Source organism: Anopheles cruzii, chromosome 2, assembly GCF_943734635.1.
Source record: "Anopheles cruzii chromosome 2, idAnoCruzAS_RS32_06, whole genome shotgun sequence".
Classification (NCBI taxonomy): Eukaryota; Metazoa; Arthropoda; class Insecta; order Diptera; family Culicidae; genus Anopheles; species Anopheles cruzii.
This window is the reverse complement of record NC_069144.1, coordinates 60,089,168-60,106,294: the sequence shown is the minus strand read 5'-3', so window position 1 is coordinate 60,106,294 and position 17,127 is coordinate 60,089,168. Positions and strand designations below refer to the sequence as shown.

The 17,127-nt window shown below is 49.1% G+C and overlaps 5 protein-coding genes across 5 annotated transcripts; 2 read left to right on the top strand and 3 right to left on the bottom strand.

Annotated features, from left to right (window-relative positions):
• Nucleotides 1–1,824: 1,824 nt before the first annotated feature.
• LOC128268984 (dynein regulatory complex subunit 4) lies at nucleotides 1,825–3,242 on the bottom strand. The gene is made up of 2 exons (XM_053006308.1): nucleotides 3,224–3,242; nucleotides 1,825–3,155 (listed from the first exon to the last, which is right to left on the bottom strand). The coding sequence occupies exon 2, from the start codon at nucleotides 3,133–3,135 to the stop codon at nucleotides 1,825–1,827; it is 1,311 nt and encodes a 436-aa protein (XP_052862268.1). The 5' UTR covers nucleotides 3,136–3,155; nucleotides 3,224–3,242.
• A 5,596-nt stretch (nucleotides 3,243–8,838) lies between these two features.
• LOC128268979 (cyclin-dependent kinase 10) lies at nucleotides 8,839–10,407 on the top strand. Its single transcript, XM_053006301.1, has 5 exons — nucleotides 8,839–8,932; nucleotides 8,989–9,089; nucleotides 9,149–9,221; nucleotides 9,279–10,109; nucleotides 10,174–10,407. The coding sequence occupies exons 1-5, from the start codon at nucleotides 8,923–8,925 to the stop codon at nucleotides 10,359–10,361; spliced, it is 1,203 nt and encodes a 400-aa protein (XP_052862261.1). The 5' UTR covers nucleotides 8,839–8,922; the 3' UTR covers nucleotides 10,362–10,407.
• Nucleotides 10,379–10,827, bottom strand: LOC128268986 (39S ribosomal protein L42, mitochondrial). The gene has a single exon (XM_053006310.1). It carries the CDS (start codon nucleotides 10,825–10,827, stop codon nucleotides 10,438–10,440), a length of 390 nt encoding a protein of 129 aa, XP_052862270.1. The 3' UTR covers nucleotides 10,379–10,437.
• A 141-nt stretch (nucleotides 10,828–10,968) lies between these two features.
• On the top strand, nucleotides 10,969–13,408 carry LOC128267152 (conserved oligomeric Golgi complex subunit 5). Its single transcript, XM_053003941.1, has 4 exons — nucleotides 10,969–11,005; nucleotides 11,076–12,419; nucleotides 12,476–12,664; nucleotides 12,723–13,408. The coding sequence occupies exons 1-4, from the start codon at nucleotides 10,969–10,971 to the stop codon at nucleotides 13,406–13,408; spliced, it is 2,256 nt and encodes a 751-aa protein (XP_052859901.1).
• Nucleotides 13,409–14,228: 820 nt separating this feature from the next.
• Nucleotides 14,229–14,602, bottom strand: LOC128267151 (uncharacterized). The gene is made up of 2 exons (XM_053003940.1): nucleotides 14,485–14,602; nucleotides 14,229–14,398 (listed from the first exon to the last, which is right to left on the bottom strand). The coding sequence occupies exons 1-2, from the start codon at nucleotides 14,600–14,602 to the stop codon at nucleotides 14,229–14,231; spliced, it is 288 nt and encodes a 95-aa protein (XP_052859900.1).
• Between the last annotated feature and the right edge of the window lie 2,525 nt (nucleotides 14,603–17,127).

Here is a 17,127-nt window from a genome sequence, read left to right as displayed (position 1 = left end):
ATCTGCGCACCGTCCACAGGCACTGCAATCGATTAATCGTCATTTTCGTCTTCCTGCCGCCGGCCGGTGCATTGTCCTAAGTTTGGCGAAAAGTTAAATTAAATAAGTCTTGCTCACTCACCGGGCCGGCGGGCCGAGCCGAACGAGTTAGTCACCCGCGGAGTTAGTGTCCTTCGGTGGAAAAATCGCGAAATTTGCATTCGCCGACGCCGACGACGGTGGCGCCGGAAAATGTCGCCCATTATTGCAAGGCTAATAATGGTGGCCGGTTGCAAAAGTTCAAATTAGCGTTTGGCGTTGCTGCACTTGGCGTTGCTGGTTTGTTTTACCGTTTCACCCAAAACGGATCGAAGAGTAAAAGTTTTCCCATCAGACTTTCGGGCATCCTGGGGTGATACGGCGCGATTGCTTTGCGGTGGAAGAGGCCAGAAAGTTTTATTATTTTCCTACAGAAATCGACACTCCATTTTGAACAGAAGCACCTATTGGATTAAGAAATTCGTTTATAGTACCTTTGGGAGACTGCTTTCAATTAATGTAAATTCATATGATGGCGTTGCTTGGATTTCCCGGAAAGATAATCCGATGGGCTTCGATCGTCCGCAAACCAAAATCCGGCCGCTACAGTTCCCTTCGGAAGGCTCCAAAAACCCTGGCTATCGGTGTCTCGCCAACAGTAAAGATTGATTTAATCTGAATACATTAAGCCCGACCAACTGACCGACCATTGGGTAATGATTGATTGATTTGAATGCAACACAACGTGCAGCGGGATGCAGCCGAGCGGATTAATTCCCTCCTCTGGCGGCCGGCGAACCGAGGTGATGATGAATAAATAAGCCACAGCGCCGAGAGTTGTGTTGGGACGGGCTCCATTTGCATAATTGATTCGCAAATAGACAGGAGCGTCCTCCGATTCCGATCAGCCATCGGGGATTTATCTACTATCTGTCGTTTCGTGGGCGCGCACCGAATGGGCCTTTGGTTGCAGTTTGTTGCCAATTTTGGCCATTGGCTTACGGAAGACACCAAGAACAATCCTACCCGCGCCGGGCGTGGACCGTGCGGTGAGAAGTATGAACAAGAAATGGCCACGAAGAAACCCACCTCCAGCAGTCATAACTCAAACGAAACGTCCCACGCTGCGGTGGAAATGAATAATTAGACGTTCGGTGCTATCGTTCAACGGCGACCAGCAAAGCCACTAATTACGGCATCCATCCTAATGAGACACGATGAGACAGTGGCGTCCGCCTCTCGGCCCACGGCTTCTGGTGTTTGAAGTGATGAATTCATCATATCGCCCAGTTGAAACATCACGTCGCCAGGTCGGCTTTTTTGTGTCCCTTCCCAAGCCCAGCAGGCAAACGAATCACGTTTTGGAGTGGCACCGTACGCGTCGGGTTGAGCCCTATCGCCAACGGCCATCGGTGTTTAGACGTAAACGGTGCGAGCGTGAGGACTTTAGGACGAAACAGGGTCCCCGTTTAACCGCAACATATCCTCGGCCTGGGGACGGTGATGAATGACTCGAAATGATGGCCCCTGTAATGATTGCATTCAAGCCGCAGCAGGTTCTGTGGTCGGTAATTAGCGATGAAGGTGTAAAGATAAACCTGGCCCAGGTCTCACAGGTCGTGGTTTGTCGAGGACGCTTTAATTATATGCACCCGGTGGCTTTAATAACCGTATGCTGTCGTGTCCAATTACAACTGTCTTTAAATGTAACCTGAATTTCAAGAGTCATTTATTGCTTTCTTTTCTCACTCGGCCATTAAAAGTACTTTGTCCAATTAGGAATTAATTTAGAACGTGCTCTGCAGCTCATTTCTCCTGCCGCAAGCTCGTCAGTTCCAGGTCCTTCAGCGTGATGCCGTACTTCACCAGCTTGCCCTCGATCAGCGACAGTAGATCGTCGTACATCTTGCAGACGCGGGCCAGATCGTACCGGAGCGCCTGAATCTTGTCGTTCTTTTGCACCAGCAGCTTCTCGATGCGGACGCTCAGCGACTGGGGCTCGATACCGGCCAGTGATAAGACCTCGCCCAGGATGGCTTCCCGCTGCTCCGTCTGCTTCTCGATGTACTCCAGCTTTCGCTCCAGTAGCGAATTCTTCAGGCCCGACTTTTGCTGCAACTCCAGCATCGACTTTTCGAAGAGCCGCTTCAACTGGTCCCGCTCATCGATTAGCTTCTCGCAGCGCATCTGAAGTACGTCCTGCTCGAGCTTCAGGCTGGACAGTTGCTTCTGGGTGCTGTTGAGCCGGGCTTTGACCCGGTTCAGGGTGGCCTTATCGCGGTCGTAGTACTGCAGCTTTTTGCGCAGCTCCACCAGTTCGCCCTGCGCGCTCTTGAGTGGCTCCGTCAGGCGCTTGTTCTCCGCCATCACCTCGGTGAAGCTTTTCAGGTCCTTGTCCGACTGGAGCCGCATCTCTTCCATCTCCTCCTTCATGCTGTTGATCAGTGCCAGGTTGTTTTGCGTGATCGCGTTGTAGTAGCTCTTCATCTCGCGGTACGCCTGCTCGTTCGTGTTGATCAGCTCCGCGATCTGGCCATTCTTGCGCTCCTCCACTTCGGAAAGTTCCATTTCGTGGCGCACCTCGGCCTCCTCCTTGTAACTGGCGAGCCGCTGCTCGAAGAGCTTCGTCATCGCTTCGATCTCCTCCTGGAACTTGGCCCGCTCCACGCTGAGCAGTTCACTGTGCTTCAGTTTCAGCTGCTGTATCTCCAGCTCGGCGTTCTCTTCCTTTTCGCGCAACAGTCGCTTCAGGTCACGCTTGTCGTTGAGCAGTTCGCGTTCCTGCAGCGTGTGGTCCTCCTGCGCCATTTTGAGCTGCGTCATCATCTCCGCGCGCAGCTCCCCGATGTGGGACTGGTGTTCGTACTGCAGATGCTTCATTTCCTGCATCACATTCTTCGTGTCCTGATCCGCCAGCTCCTGGGCCACCTCCACGTCGCGCTCCTTCCCGCGGATCACCGCTTTCGCCTCCTCCAGCTGCTTCCGAGTGATCTCCCAGTACGTGCGCAGTTTGTCCCGCTCGAGCTGGAAGAAGTTGCGCTCCTCTCGCTCGCGCTCCATCTCGTTGCGCAGCTTGAGGGCGAACTGCTCCAACTGCTCGCGGGACATACTCGCCATGTCGCACCCATCGATGACGGCTGCAAAGGACAAAATGGGGCGATATTAGTACCCGGAGGTATACCTTCACACTGACCGGACTACTCACTGCTTCCTTTTGCCTTTTTCGGTCCCTGCCCGGAGCATGATATGATATGGAACAAAATTGACCATTGAATTAGGATGGGACACACGGCCACGGGTTCGGAAAGTATCATATCCGTGCTTACCATTTTGTCCGGTTGACCCAACCTCGAAGGGGCGGTTGTTTATTCTGTACGACCCCTGGTACCGGCTGTTCTACCGGATGCGGTCCTCACACGACCAGCCGAACCGGAGCGCCGAGCAGAGGCCTAAACCAACAATCTCACGAGCGCCGCAATCACAGTTCACGTTGCTCAAAATCCGGCGTCGGAAGATTTCCAGGGTTGATTTTTTGTCCAACTCTACCCGGGTACGCTTCAGCACCGATGGTGGAATCAGCGCGCGTGAAAATTCCGCAGAAAACGCAAATGATCCGGAAAAATGGAACTAAAAACAAACACACATCCAACCCGTTGCTGGCTGGCTGAACTGCGTATCGTGCAAACACGCCGAAAACGACGTGCAACAAACAAGCCCGCTCGAGAGCGCCCGGTTGCTATGGAGCCGCCCGGTTTGCCTAGCTACGTTTGCTTTGCTACCGAGCACCACAGGTCCTTCCGTGAAGGGCCGCGTTTTGAACGATGGATTGAGAGATTCGGCATCGCGCGCAGGATCGTTCACACGTTCCGTTAATGTTGGAGCTAAATGGCCGCGCCGCGTTTCGCGGGCTTCTCCAAGCAGCCGATAAATTCACACTTAAGTTCACGGCGCGTGTGTTTCGTCAAACGGAGAGAGGAATTTGAAGCATCATTTGATTGAAATACGGCAAATATGGGAAATTTTCACACAGAGTGCACGATGAAGAATGCAGAAACAATTTTTGAACCTTTGGATAAACTGCCACACTCCATTGCATTTTCCATTGGCGTTTTGCGGAATAGTTCCCGGATTACTGCAATGAGTACTCTACCAATAAAAGCAAATTCCCGTAAAAGTCTGTTCACTCGCGAAACCAACACGATGGCTCAGCCTCTCGGTCGATGGCTTCCGCTCAATGCCCGTGAGTGAGCGGTTGATTGAATTCGAATTTCGTGCAAAATTCAATCGAACATTTCACTCGCCGGAAATGGCCGGAGAAAATTCCAGGAACATTGGCCAGGGCATTGAGGTCATTCCGGGCTTTCCGTAACTGGCCGGTCAGTCCCTTCGCCGGTGGAAAGCAGAGCATTACCTGTGTCGAGGAAAATTAAATTTCCAGCTCAAAAATTCGAACGGTCTCGGCCCCAGTTGGGGCGGACATCAGGTTCAGTTGGGCTCCACGCTGGACCGTTCCTTTCATAGTGAATTAGCAAAAAGCTAAACCAAAAATTCACTTCCAATCAGTGCACTCCCTCCTTTCAGCACAAAGCAAAAGGTTCCGCCGAATCGATGCACCAGCATAAATGGGCGTCCGGGAGCTGAAAGGATGCGATTGTTTGCCGGGTGTTCGCCAACAACTGCTGGCCGCCGACACGACCCACACGATTCTACATTCACTGTGAGATTCACAGATCAGTGCACTTACACGGGCCCGACCGACCAACGCGTACGGGCAGATGGCCCATACTAGAGTTGTGGCGCCCCAAAATCCGGGGAAGCCTTCTTCACTCTAAGTTTTTCCATCAAACTCAATCGCACCTTTTTCTCACCGTCAGGCTCGTCGTCTTATCGTCCGAGCACAGGTTGGCCATAAAAAGATCCTCTGCCGAAGGTGCAGAAGGGAACGGATGCACTTTAGGAAACTGTTTTTATGCCACTGCTTGAGTGGGCTTTCGTCCCCACTCGTGATGCTCGTTGTTTCAGGTGTTCTTTTGGCCGAGTTTGGGAAACTCGAACATTGTCCGATCGACCATCTGCTGTTTTACCGATTTTTACTTAACGTCCATCCCTCTACTTTGGAAAAAGTTCAATCAACCGGTAAGGTGTTCGCACAGTGCGACCTGCGACAGCGGCCCCGTTATCAATATTTGAGTTCTTTGACAAGCTCCACAAATTGCTTCTTTTGGGAACAGTTTCTGGGGGCTACACAAAGTTACGTTAATCCCCAAAATCCTACACAAACACGAGTCCACGAACTTTGATGGCGTGGCAACAGGTATCTGCATTCGATAAGCGTGCCAAAGGCTAACCATTTCAGGTTCAAACTTTCGCCGCAACGCATCCCCAGGACGGCAGATTAAATGTGTAAATTTATGCAACGCTCGTACGACCGGCCCGAATGTCCGATTAATTACTCGCCCCGTTTTCCATTTGTTTGCGGCCCGAAAGTTAACCCGCAAAGCTGCCCGGCCGTCCGGCCGGCCCGAATTCCATCATCACAAATCGTAATCCAAAGGATTACGCACTCACGCGCTTGTGTTTTGCAATTAGTTTTCCACTCATTGCTGGCTGGCGATCGTAGTGTGGTCGCCAGAAATGATTGCCTTCACCCGCAGAGGACACGCGAGATAGCTAAAACTTTGCTGGCAAACACTGGCAACGTTCCATCCGTGTGTCCCGGCCTTCGGAAACCACGTTGCAATCGTTCATCATGCCGCTTGTGCCGCCAATCTGCGAAGGGGACGTGTTCCAGGGTGCAAACCCACGCTAATAACCCGCCGCCCCAACATTTGCATACGCGTTGTGGGCATTCAGATTCCTTCGCTTGCCTTGCCTTGCACGGGAGAAGAAATCACTAACGATGCGAGACCCGTGGGGGGACCTGGGACTTCTCCTCGGTGCCTAATGATACGGAATTTCGCACGACCTGCACGACTTTTCCGGCCACTTCCGGCACTCGGGCCGGCCGGTGTGAGAAATAATATGGTTTTTAGCATTCGGGGTCACGTTCTTAATTACAGCTTTCGAAACTGCTACCCTCCCCGAGAGCATGGGCACATTAATGGCACAAAATGGGTATGTGTTAAGAAAGTAGTGCGACATATCGCGCGCTCGTTCGTTTTGGGGACACGTGAAAGTAACGCGAACAGGCTGCAGGACCCCAGCAGGAACGGTAATGTGCATAAAACAACGCATAAATATAAATTCGCGCCACCGGCACCGTTTTGCAACAGGATTCTCGCATTTATCACGGACATTTTAAGAGCGTCCGGCATCCGTTTCCACAATTTGGAGGGTGAAATTTAATGTCCGGTAAATGGTTGATGTATTTTCAGGCTCGGGGTTGCCGGATTATTTAAAAGGCAGACCCGTTTGCTCACCGGCTGACAGCCCTAATTCCAATGAACTCACGAGAGAATGAAGCCATCATCGTGTCCTGTGCATTATCTTAAGCCCTAAGAACAACCTCCTGAACCTGCACTCGAGACCGAGAGAATGGTATTTTCATTATGAAGTCGAACATGCTGCACCACACTGCTACTGGCCAAACCGCAAAGCTCGTCGCAGCTTGGCTTCTGCTAACGACCCACGGCGGCGGCTTCCAAACGACGTCACGGGCTTCCGAGAAAGGAAACCAATGGAAACGGAACCGAATGGAACCGACTCGGCTCGCCTAGAAGCTGTCATGTATCGGAATATTAATAACCGCATTACCGACCCAGTCAAACCAGGCGTCCAACAGCGAAGCCTCGGGCCCTCGGGATGGTAGGATTATAGTTTGATTTCGATCACCGTTTGGCCACAGCATTCGTACTTGGCGCGACGTACGACGGTGTGGTACCATAATACCCACACGTACCACGGGTGACAATATCTTCATATCGAAATTCGCTCTTTGAGGGTAAATTCTGCTAGCTTAACACCGATCATTCGGAGCACGAATGGGGACTTTATTTTAAGTGCATTCATTTTTATAGCTCCCACTTTCTATGTAGATTAGGCGCGCGCGCTGAGTTTGCAAACGCTCCATCCGGGTTGAATAGCGAGAATGTCTTTTTGAGTGCTCCATTGAAGGAATTTTGGCCGAGTATTTGCCCATGCTCGGCCACACCCAGATGCAAAGCCGATTTGCAGTGCCTTCCGCTAGCGGTGACGAGTGCGCACCTCCTTTTGCATCAATGAGTTCTCGCATAATTCAATTAGCACCATGCACTTAAGCACACCCTCATTAGACGTTGTCGGCAACCTCCGGGCCACTCTACTGATGTGGCACCCATCAACGGGAAACGTAATGGCGTGAACGTAATGCCTTGGCGGTGGTTGTCGGATTCGCAATGTCTGAAAATTATCTATAATTTTCCCGTAAACATTTTATACCCGTTCAGTTTGAAACGGTGCAAATTTTCCACACATTCTTCCTTTTTTGGTACCATCTCCCCACAGCAAAAATGGACCCGAGATGATGGCAAATATTTATTTCGACCTTTTCCATCAACATTCCTTTTAGCTAATGCACCCAAACACATCAGCAAATAAGTAAGACGACCTATAATCCCTTCGAAGCCTATTCTAACCCTGGCGCCCAGCACGCGGGACCACACATGGCGGGACAGAAGCGTCGTGCGCTTCGTTTTGATGGGTTAACACAATAGATTTAGATAAAATCGAACCGTAAACGAATAACATACTCCCGGAGTGAAATGATTCAATTTTAGTTTTGCACACGTGACTCCGCTTCGTACCCCGTGGGGAGGCCCTCCTTTCTGCGGGGCCGCACATTTATGCCTACGCAAACGGAAAACTTTCGAGCGCCACACTAACGCTAACTCGCTGGCAAAAACTTATCCTTCGCTCCGGTGTTTGGTGATGCTGCACCGATACCGGCACAAAAAAAGCGGCCCTCCGATTCCCAGCAGTGGCCGCCGAAGTTTCTGGCCGGCTGAAACGGAGCACACATTTTTTACCGGTTCAACAAACATTTGGCAAAAATCACATTCATCCCACCGAAAAAGGGTCTCCGAGAGAAACGATGGCGACCTGCGATGTAGTGCCTGAGTTTGAGCTGCACACACACATTCAAACACAAACCAATGATCCGAGGATTAGTGGGGAAAATCAGTTTGCGAAGGGTACATTCCCGCGCCCCGGACTCCAGCGATTTCCGTTTACCAGGATCCCGAAGGGGAAAGCTCCATTTCTTTGCTCACAGTGGCTTCATCAACGCACGCCGACCAGTGTTCGAGCCGAACCCCTGGTTTAGTGACCGAAACTTCCACAATAAAGAATAAATTTCAACTTAATTCAGTTTGTTTAGGATCATGGCGCCCATTTCCGTTCATTTATGCTTTTTTTCTCTCTATCTTTCACCCTGTTTTTGTTTGTCGAACACAGCGTTGAATGCTGCTGCTAATTTCTCTTACCAGCAGGAAATTTATTGCCGAGCCCTAGTGAACGCGCGGAGATTAATAGCAGAAACGGAAGTTCCCAAATTTCGTTCTCGTGTGGCGGTGGTGTGTGGTAACGCAATTAAAAGACCAAAATAATGGTTTTTATGGTGTGTTACCTTCAGATGCCTCTTTACACACTTATTATGCTCAAAGTCTTTTCTTAAAGTATTTAACTGGTTAGAAAATATTTTATTTATTTGTTCAAGAAATAAACGGTTCAAAAAGGATAATCGCCAGGACATTTTTGGAACGGTCGCCAGTATGCAGCCATAATGCATAAAAGCACGCAACCAGACAACAAACGTCAAAATTGAGTCGTTTTGTTTACATCACATCACAACAACGCGACCGGCGTGCAGAAATTTGTCCGTTTAATCAAGTTTTTCAGCAAAATAAACGCCTTCTAACCTTTCCGATCATGGCTTCAGGTATGCTTTCAACTTAGGATCAAATCATTTTCCCTAATATATCCGTCGTTCTTCAGATTACTCCGATTATCGCGACCCAAATCGGCCAGTGCAACGCAAAGGAATGTTGATGGATTTTCGCACCAAGAAATTTTACGAGATCCCACCGAAAGACATGGTAAAAAATGAGAATGTCGTTAAAAAGCCCCTGTATTACAATGTTCGATTTCATTGCAGTTTGGACGATGTAGATACGTGTCCGCGTTTCAAAAGTGTAACCGAGTCGGTGAAGGAACCTACGGAATCGTTTGTAAGTACCTAAACCCAGTGGTAGAAGCAATAGACGGTAATTTTACTTTCTTTTCAGTTCGGGCACGTGACACGGTTTCGAACGAGATCGTTGCACTGAAAAAGGTACGCATCGATCAGGACATATTTAAGGACGGACTTCCGGTTAGTGGACTGAGAGAAATTCAAATTCTGAAGAACTGCAGCCACGAGAACGTGGTCCAGCTGAAGGAGGTCGTAGTCGGCAATAGCTTGGAGAGTATTTTCCTGGTGATGGAGTTTTGTGAACAGGATCTTGCCTCCCTGCTCGATAACATGGACTCGCCGTTCACCGAATCGCAAGTGAAGTGTATCATCATACAGCTGCTCAAGGGTCTGAAGTATCTTCACTACAATTTCATCATTCACCGTGACCTGAAGGTGTCCAACTTGCTGCTAACCGATAAGGGTTGCCTAAAGATAGCAGACTTTGGTCTGGCACGTTACATCAGCGAATCAGACAAACCAATGACACCCGGACTAGTAACGCTGTGGTACCGGCCACCGGAGCTACTGTTTGGGGCCAAAACGCAAACGACCGCCGTCGATATGTGGGCCACCGGGTGTATCATGGGGGAGCTGCTCGCACACAAACCGCTTATGCCGGGCACGAGTGAAATCTCACAGATAGAGCTGATCATCAACCTACTCGGCACACCATCGGAGGCCATTTGGCCCGAGTTCGCCAAGCTTCCGTTGGTGCAACATTTCACGCTCAAAGTTCAACCGTACAACAATTTAAAAACCAAGTTCCCCTTGTTGTCTGCGGCTGGTTTGCGTTTGCTGAATTTCCTGTTCATGTACAATCCACGGAACCGGGCGGAGGCCGAAGAATGTCTTCTCAGTACCTACTTCAAGGAAGCTCCATTGCGTAAGTAAAAGGGTTTAGGAGTTTGCTTGTCTCGATTTTCAAACCGTGCCCATTTCTCCCACAGCATGCGACCCGAAACTGATGCCAACGTTCCCACATCACCGGGATTTGAAAAAATCAGCCGGCAAAAGCACTGACAAAGCCAAACGCAACAGCAGCTCGACGCACAGTAAAACTTCCTTCGACGGAGGACATTTGCCAACTATTTCGGATCTACTAGGATCACTGATTAAAAAACGACGCGTAGAGTAGGGTATCAACACAACACATTAGTTACAAATAAAGCGGTTTTTTATTCCACACACTATACAAGCGACCGGATCGGAACTCAAAGGAACGGGCGATTCATCGGTGTTTTCTTCGCCTTCTTGTCGCGTGCCCGCGGAAACCAACGATGTTTCGTCGTGAACGTTAATTTACTCAGCTCCTGCCGTACGAACTCGGGATGTTTAGCTTTCAGTGCCGCCCGGCTGTTTGTGATTATGTCATCTCTCACAAGGTTCGCCGTCTGGGCCGGAGAAAGTACGTCGATCGGCTTACTGGACTCGTACGGAAAGTCCGGCTTCGGGTGCCATGCCAGGAACATTTTGCCGCCCTCGACAACGCTCACTTGCTGCACCGTCTCCAGATGGTTTCCTTGCGCCACTTGCACATTTTCATACTGTTTCAGCGTGAGAAAGTGGTTCCGGCGACAAAAGAGGCGCCCGAGAAAGGCCATGTTTTGCAAAACAATAGTTTGACAGCTTCAGCCAGGACAGTGTTGCCAGAATGTGACATTTGTGCTTTGTTTACAAAAGAGGGCACGTCATCGCAATTGAACAGTCAATTCGTGCAAATTGTTCTGCGAATCGATTCCATCATGACCGAGGAACTGTGTAAAAAGATCGAAAATGATGGTAAGTCCGTTTCGCTGCCACCTAAGAAAGTTAACACATTGTAGTTAACTTTCTGCTTCACTCGCTATAGAGTTCTACAAAAACTTCCTGGCCGATAAACCGAGCCCCGAGCTGCAGCTTACGGTGGCGATCAGTGACCAGATCGGTAAGCTTTCGGAAGGCATCGAACAGTTGTCCACCGCCCTGCAGAAGCAAGTCCGCGAACAATACGGCGCTCTGATATCGCAGGCAAAACATGCCGGTACACTGAACTCCTCCATCGAGTCCATTTCGAGTCACATCGAGACGCTTCAGTTCGGAGCGGAACGGCTACGGCGACAGATTACCGTTCCGTACGAAAAGCTCGAAATGCAAACGAAGGTGCTGGGTCGGTTGCATGAAGCGTCCCACGTATTGCGTCAATGTGCCCGCTTTCTGCAAGTTCACAAGGAACTGGAACGAACCAACGAACTGGCCGAGCAAGCGAGCATCGTGAACGAACTGGAAGGCCTGATGGAGGACGTGGATCTGACAAAGATTGTCTTCCTGCGCACCGAAATAGGCACCGTGACGAAGGCCAAACAGCGGCTGCTGAAGGTGGCCAATCGTGATCTGTTTGAGGGCATACTGAAAAACAAACACGATCAAGTAGATGTGTGTTTGCGGATTTTTCACAACCTAAAAATACTACCCAAATGTCTTAACAATGTACTGGAAACGTTCAGCACTTACCTGCGTGATGCGATCAAGGAATCGTTTGCCGGTACGGACGTGGCCAAGCTGCGCAAAACGGGAGCTTCTTCGCCAGCGAAGGAACGGCACGAATCGAAACAGATGAAGGGTCCGGGAAAAGCACCGGCCCTGACGAATTCTTCCAACTTCCGCAACAAACTGTGGCAAGCACTGGAGTGGCTGTTTCTGGACGAAATGTATGGCCACTGCACGCAGGTGCTGTTCCTTCAAAAGTGTCTACTCGAACTTCCGCTCGGTGAAGAGTACACGCTGGCCAAAGAGTTCGATCGTCAGTTTTGGAACAACTCGGAACGGTTGTTGATCAAATCGTTCAAATCCGCACAATCACACGTCACGCAAACGCTCCAGCAGGGTCTGCCGAAGCTACTGTCGCTCGCCCGTGGACTGGAAACGAAGGTTACGCAACACTTTACGTTCGATGAGAAGGTTTTCAACTCGCTGGAGGCCGGATACCTGGAGAAGTGTGCCAACAACTTCAAAGTAGCCCTGGCCGATGTGGACTTTCCCAATCAGGAAGTAATCGATGGGCTGATGCGTGTCGCTTCGACGGAGCTGAACGCTGCCATCGTCGATCCTCGCCTGATCGATCTGGTGACCGGTGTGCTGTGCGTATCCAATAAGGATCTATGGAACAAGATCGAGCGGAATGTAAAGCTAGGTTCGGAGACACAGCAGGTGCTTGGTAAGGAACTGACGCAACCGAAACTTACCACGTCGATAATAAGTATCTTCTTTCAGATAACCCAAACGTTTCGCAATCGCAGAACATCACGCTCGCAAACATTATTTTCTATCACCACGAGGCGGTGAACCGTTTGGTGGTCAATCTGGGACCAAAGTTCGCTGGCATCGAGGCTTCTAAGCGATTGAAGTCAAGCTTGATCGAAGGAAAGACCATCACAACGGCCATTCTACAACCTTTAATCGGTAATGCCGCCGCCGTGCCCGACAGTTCCCTTGTCTCACATCTTGGTTCTGCTTGCAGCTTCGATCCACTCGGCCGTAAACGTTATTCTTTTGTCCATGCACCGCGAACCAGGACTCAGTACGGCAAACATTTCCACCGCGGGCCCTTCGCTGTACATGAAAGAGCTGCAGGATTTCCTGATTCGTTCGTGGAGCACACACATTCTGCCGTTCAACGACCGTACGATAATTGAAGAAGCCGGTCAAAACCTGGCCATTCGATGTATCGAGTTGTTCGTGCAGAATCTGGCCATCATTCGGCCCATTTCTTTCGCGGGCCGTCAACGTCTCAAAGCCGACTGTCACCATTTGGAAGGGGCGCTAAAACCCATCGTCGCCGATCTGTCTTCGTTGGGCAAAAGTTTTCGGCTGTTGCGGGCGATCGCTTCACTGTCCACCGTCACACCGCAAGAGCTGGTGGAACAGACGGCTGATGCGGGCGGTGTTGTTCCGCCGTACATTGTGCTTTTTATGTTGTTCGGATACGCCGGTAGCGATATGGCAAGTCCACATACTACGGCCGGCTGGAGCAACGAAAAGCTCCTGCAGTGGCTCGAAAGCCACACATCCGAGCGCGATCGGTTGGAACTGATCACCGGTGCATTGCAAAAGTACCGCAGCGTTGTCCGGCAGAAGAACATAACCCAGTACGATCCCATCTTTCCGATCTTGACTAACTACTTAGAGAATGTGAATAAACCATAAACGGAACGGAAATAAACAATTTTACTGCAAGAAGTTATATTGAAAAGCATCACTCGATAGAAGTGGTAGTAAATCGCCTTCGTTCCGTTGTCTGCCTCTTGCTTTCGTTCGCGTAACGGCCAGTGCGTAGAGTAAATAGGTTTTCATGAATATCCACATCTTCGCCACAATCGCCACCACAACAAATGCCTCAAAGGATGAAATGTAGCCAAAAAATCCTGTCAAAAGAAACGGTATTCTGAATAGTAACTTTTTGCAGACAGATTTACCATTTTCCTTACCGAGATCACTGTAGAAACCCCTTGATTGAACCAAGGCGGTGTTGCTTTCGGTTTGAACCGCTTCGTGGACAACGGAGCAGATGCTCGACACGAGATGGGTGGAAACGATGAGGAACAAGTGGATGAACATCTTGACTGAATATTCAAGCGATACTGAGGGCAAACAGTAATGTTACTACTTTTTTGAAGTACATCCGTTATACTGCACGCAATGCATGTGTTAATTTTTTCGCCGTAAAGTGAGAGAAAGGTGTTAAACTCAACATTTCCATTCAGTACTGGAAAGTAAGACATGGAATACGAGGTACAGAAAAACAGTAAACGGCAATCAAATAAATAAGTTTATTGGTAGTAAATAAATTAGATCACTTCTTAAATAGCTCAGTATCACAGTGAATCCATTATGAGCGGAGAATACCTGGAAAAGCCTCTCCAGCGCTCATCCCCAGCTCGAATAAGATGTAGGACTGCGCAGTGGGATAGAATGAAAATGGAACAGAATGATCATTTTTCGGTCGTTTCGTAAAGCAAGACACAACTTACGCCCAGCCGTAGTGCGAAGGAACGGTGTAGATTTGCGGTTGCTGTGGTTCACTGCGCTGATAGGCGATCACCTGCATGATCGTGGTGAAGAGCAACATAAAAAGGATCCCGCCGATCACCTTCGCCTTAATGAGCATCGTTACCGGAAACGTCCACACGCGGTACCCTGCGGGGGCAACGAAAGACACTTTCGAATCAAAAACACATTGCATCACGTGGCGGTAGCGCCGGCGAAAGTGAACCGAACATTACACATTTGTGCGTAGTACTTGTAGGATCGTGGCGCAATCGCTGTATCACTTTCTTCTGAACCGTGCGCCACGGAAGAGATCGCACTCAGCAGTCCAAAGGCCACCAGTAACAGCTTCATCCTCGCGATGTGCTTCGCAGTTTCACACCATCGAACAAACCCGAGCTGGAGCCCTTACCGCTGGCTATATAGCTTCGGCACGGCGGTCGGTACGGCACGACAGATGGGAGATCGATCGAAATTGAAAGTGTTCGCTACAATTAGCGCCTTCAATTAGGATACACGAGCTAGACCTTTGGTTTGTTATAAAAGAACATTGGTTACTTACGAACGCCACATTCGTGTACCTTGAGTAGTTCCATTCGTGTTACGATTAGCTGAGTAATCTCAAAATGGCCATAAATCGAGGCCTGCTTTGGCTGACAGCACTGACCATCGCGATATCGACAGTTGGGGCCGACTTGGCTGCTGAACGACAAAACCGTGCGGTAACGGCAAGGCAAAATTTTCCACGTAAGCCTCACGATGAGAATGGACATCTGAGACCAGTTTGTAATTTTCTGATTCTGTTTCTTTTTGATCGTAGTGAATCATCACTGGGGGGACTGGGGTTGGGGCTGGGGCTGGGGCTGGGCCATCGCGGTGTTTGTGCTGGCGATCGTCAAGGGATCGATCTGGCTCGGCATCGTCATGATCTGGGCGTTTTTCCGAGGCTTTCCGGCCAAGCACAGCCACTGTGAATCACCAATCATCCTGCGCGAACCCATACCCTACTTCCACGATCACCACCACGGGCACGAAGAGATCATTTGGGATAAGCCGCACCACCGCCGGCGCTCCATTCGTCAAGCGCCGGAAGAGGAGCACGCGAATCTGCTGGTAACAGAGATGCTGACCGATCTGGCGTTCAGTTTTCTCGGTGTAGGTACGCGCGATTGCCGGAAGCGGTTTGTGTGTGAGGTGGACGTACGGGCCAGGGATGACTTCCTGCTGAAGCTTGGTACACGAATGCTGGGTGTGGACATCTTCAGAAAGTACCGATCGGCGGACGATGTGGCCGCGCAAAGTATCGAACAGTGTTCACAGCTCTATTCGAACTGTAAAACGAAAGGACAGTCGATATCGATGAACGTATTTGATGGTCCGGATCAGCGACCGATTATAGATTACGACGAAGCAGTGGCCGTACAGGAGAACCAATGATGATAGACGCTCAGTGGTTGTTTTAATTTAAATATTTATTTTAGTGTTAAATTATTCTTTATTTCACTCAGGAAGATGGCAATAAATCGGATCTTGCAATAACAGAAACTTTTGATCTTATTTTGTTTTGACTTCAATGGATTTTCCGTTAACTACATGGAATACGATTATAATGTTTTTTCGCTATCTTAACGTTCAGTGGAGTCTGTAATTTCTCTAGCAAGTATAGCGATAATTATTCTATTATTTTGATAATAATAAACACGAAAATCCTTAATTCAAAGACCATTTATTTTTATTCCTCCAATCGTTCTATATTACCCAACATTAAAACTTATCTATCACTTGTCTGATTCGATCACTCCAATATAAAACCTCGTCATTTAAAGATGCAGTGTCCGCCGATTCCCATCGATTCGGACCTAGTCCTCGATAATGACTGAAATAGATTGATAAGAACATTTTGGATAACACTCATCCCGTTTCGGAACGCCTCAAACAATATAAAGTAAACTCACTACACTGGTGCTCCATGGTCCACAATGATAGAGTTGTCCTTCCACGTGGACCCAGTTCGATACGCAAGCAACACCAATAAGGCGGCCACAACAAAGCCGAGCTTCAGGAAACCCCAAACATACACTGCACTGACCCAATGCAATGGCCACACTGAAAGCCGGTCAAAAGTCCTTTAGTAAAGTTGTTCTCCAAAGCTTTGCCTAATTTGTTTCATACGTGTTTCAAACTCCGCAAAATGTGGTCGAGGTCGAGGTCGTTGTAGAACCTGTGCCGTCGTCGCTGTTAAAATTTGCAGCAGAATAACGATCACCAAAAACCATCGGACACAGGCGGATGTCATGTTGATGGTCAAATGTTGCACAAGAATGGTGAAAACTCGACTGACTGCCGTTGGATTCATCGTCGCAGATGAAGGGGTCATTTCAAAAGTCCTTTCTCAATTCGATAGGCGACAGAAAGCGGCCGAAAGCGAGTGGCAGTCTTCCTAATGGGCGATAAACGGTCCCAATCAATTGGCGGCCACGTTCGAACGAAATGCAACGGAAAGTGAAATTGTTGCTTCCGGTTTTCCTCACCGGTTGTTTTCGATGTGGACCTCTATCGGCACTTATCACCATGTGGCCAGCAAGTGAGGCATGACATTGCCTTTCGAAATCGAAAGTAAAAAATCTAGCGGAATAATATTTCTGGTGCATGAAATATTTTCAGACTTCATTTTATCCATAATCCATTAGTCGCTTCCTTCACGACACATTTTTTCGGTTATTTAAAAAAAAGGAAGATCAGAAAAGAGATTTGTCTTTCACAGCTGTTGACTCGCATTGTTTATTTTATAAAATTACAAATTAATCAATAGTAAACTTGGCTAACGTTTAATTTTCTCACGAATAGCCTCAATTCGATCCTTCCAGAAAAGACTTGCT

Bases quoted from the DNA above. Each gene is read 5' to 3' on its own strand.
- LOC128268984 (XM_053006308.1), bottom strand. From the start codon at position 3,135: ATGGCGAGTATGTCCCGCGAGCAGTTGGAGCAGTTCGCCCTCAAGCTG.
- LOC128268979 (XM_053006301.1), top strand. The intron at 9,090-9,148 runs GTAAAAAATGAG...ATTTCATTGCAG, and splicing joins AGATCCCACCGAAAGACATG to TTTGGACGATGTAGATACGT. The intron at 9,222-9,278 runs GTAAGTACCTAA...CTTTCTTTTCAG, and splicing joins AGGAACCTACGGAATCGTTT to TTCGGGCACGTGACACGGTT.
- LOC128268986 (XM_053006310.1), bottom strand. From the start codon at position 10,827: ATGGCCTTTCTCGGGCGCCTCTTTTGTCGCCGGAACCACTTTCTCACG.
- LOC128267152 (XM_053003941.1), top strand. From the start codon at position 10,969: ATGACCGAGGAACTGTGTAAAAAGATCGAAAATGATG. The intron at 12,420-12,475 runs GTAAGGAACTGA...ATCTTCTTTCAG, and splicing joins GGAGACACAGCAGGTGCTTG to ATAACCCAAACGTTTCGCAA. The intron at 12,665-12,722 runs GTAATGCCGCCG...TTCTGCTTGCAG, and splicing joins CATTCTACAACCTTTAATCG to CTTCGATCCACTCGGCCGTA.
- LOC128267151 (XM_053003940.1), bottom strand. From the start codon at position 14,602: ATGAAGCTGTTACTGGTGGCCTTTGGACTGCTGAGTGCGATCTCTTCC. The intron at 14,399-14,484 runs GTAATGTTCGGT...TTGCCCCCGCAG, and splicing joins CAAGTACTACGCACAAATGT to GGTACCGCGTGTGGACGTTT.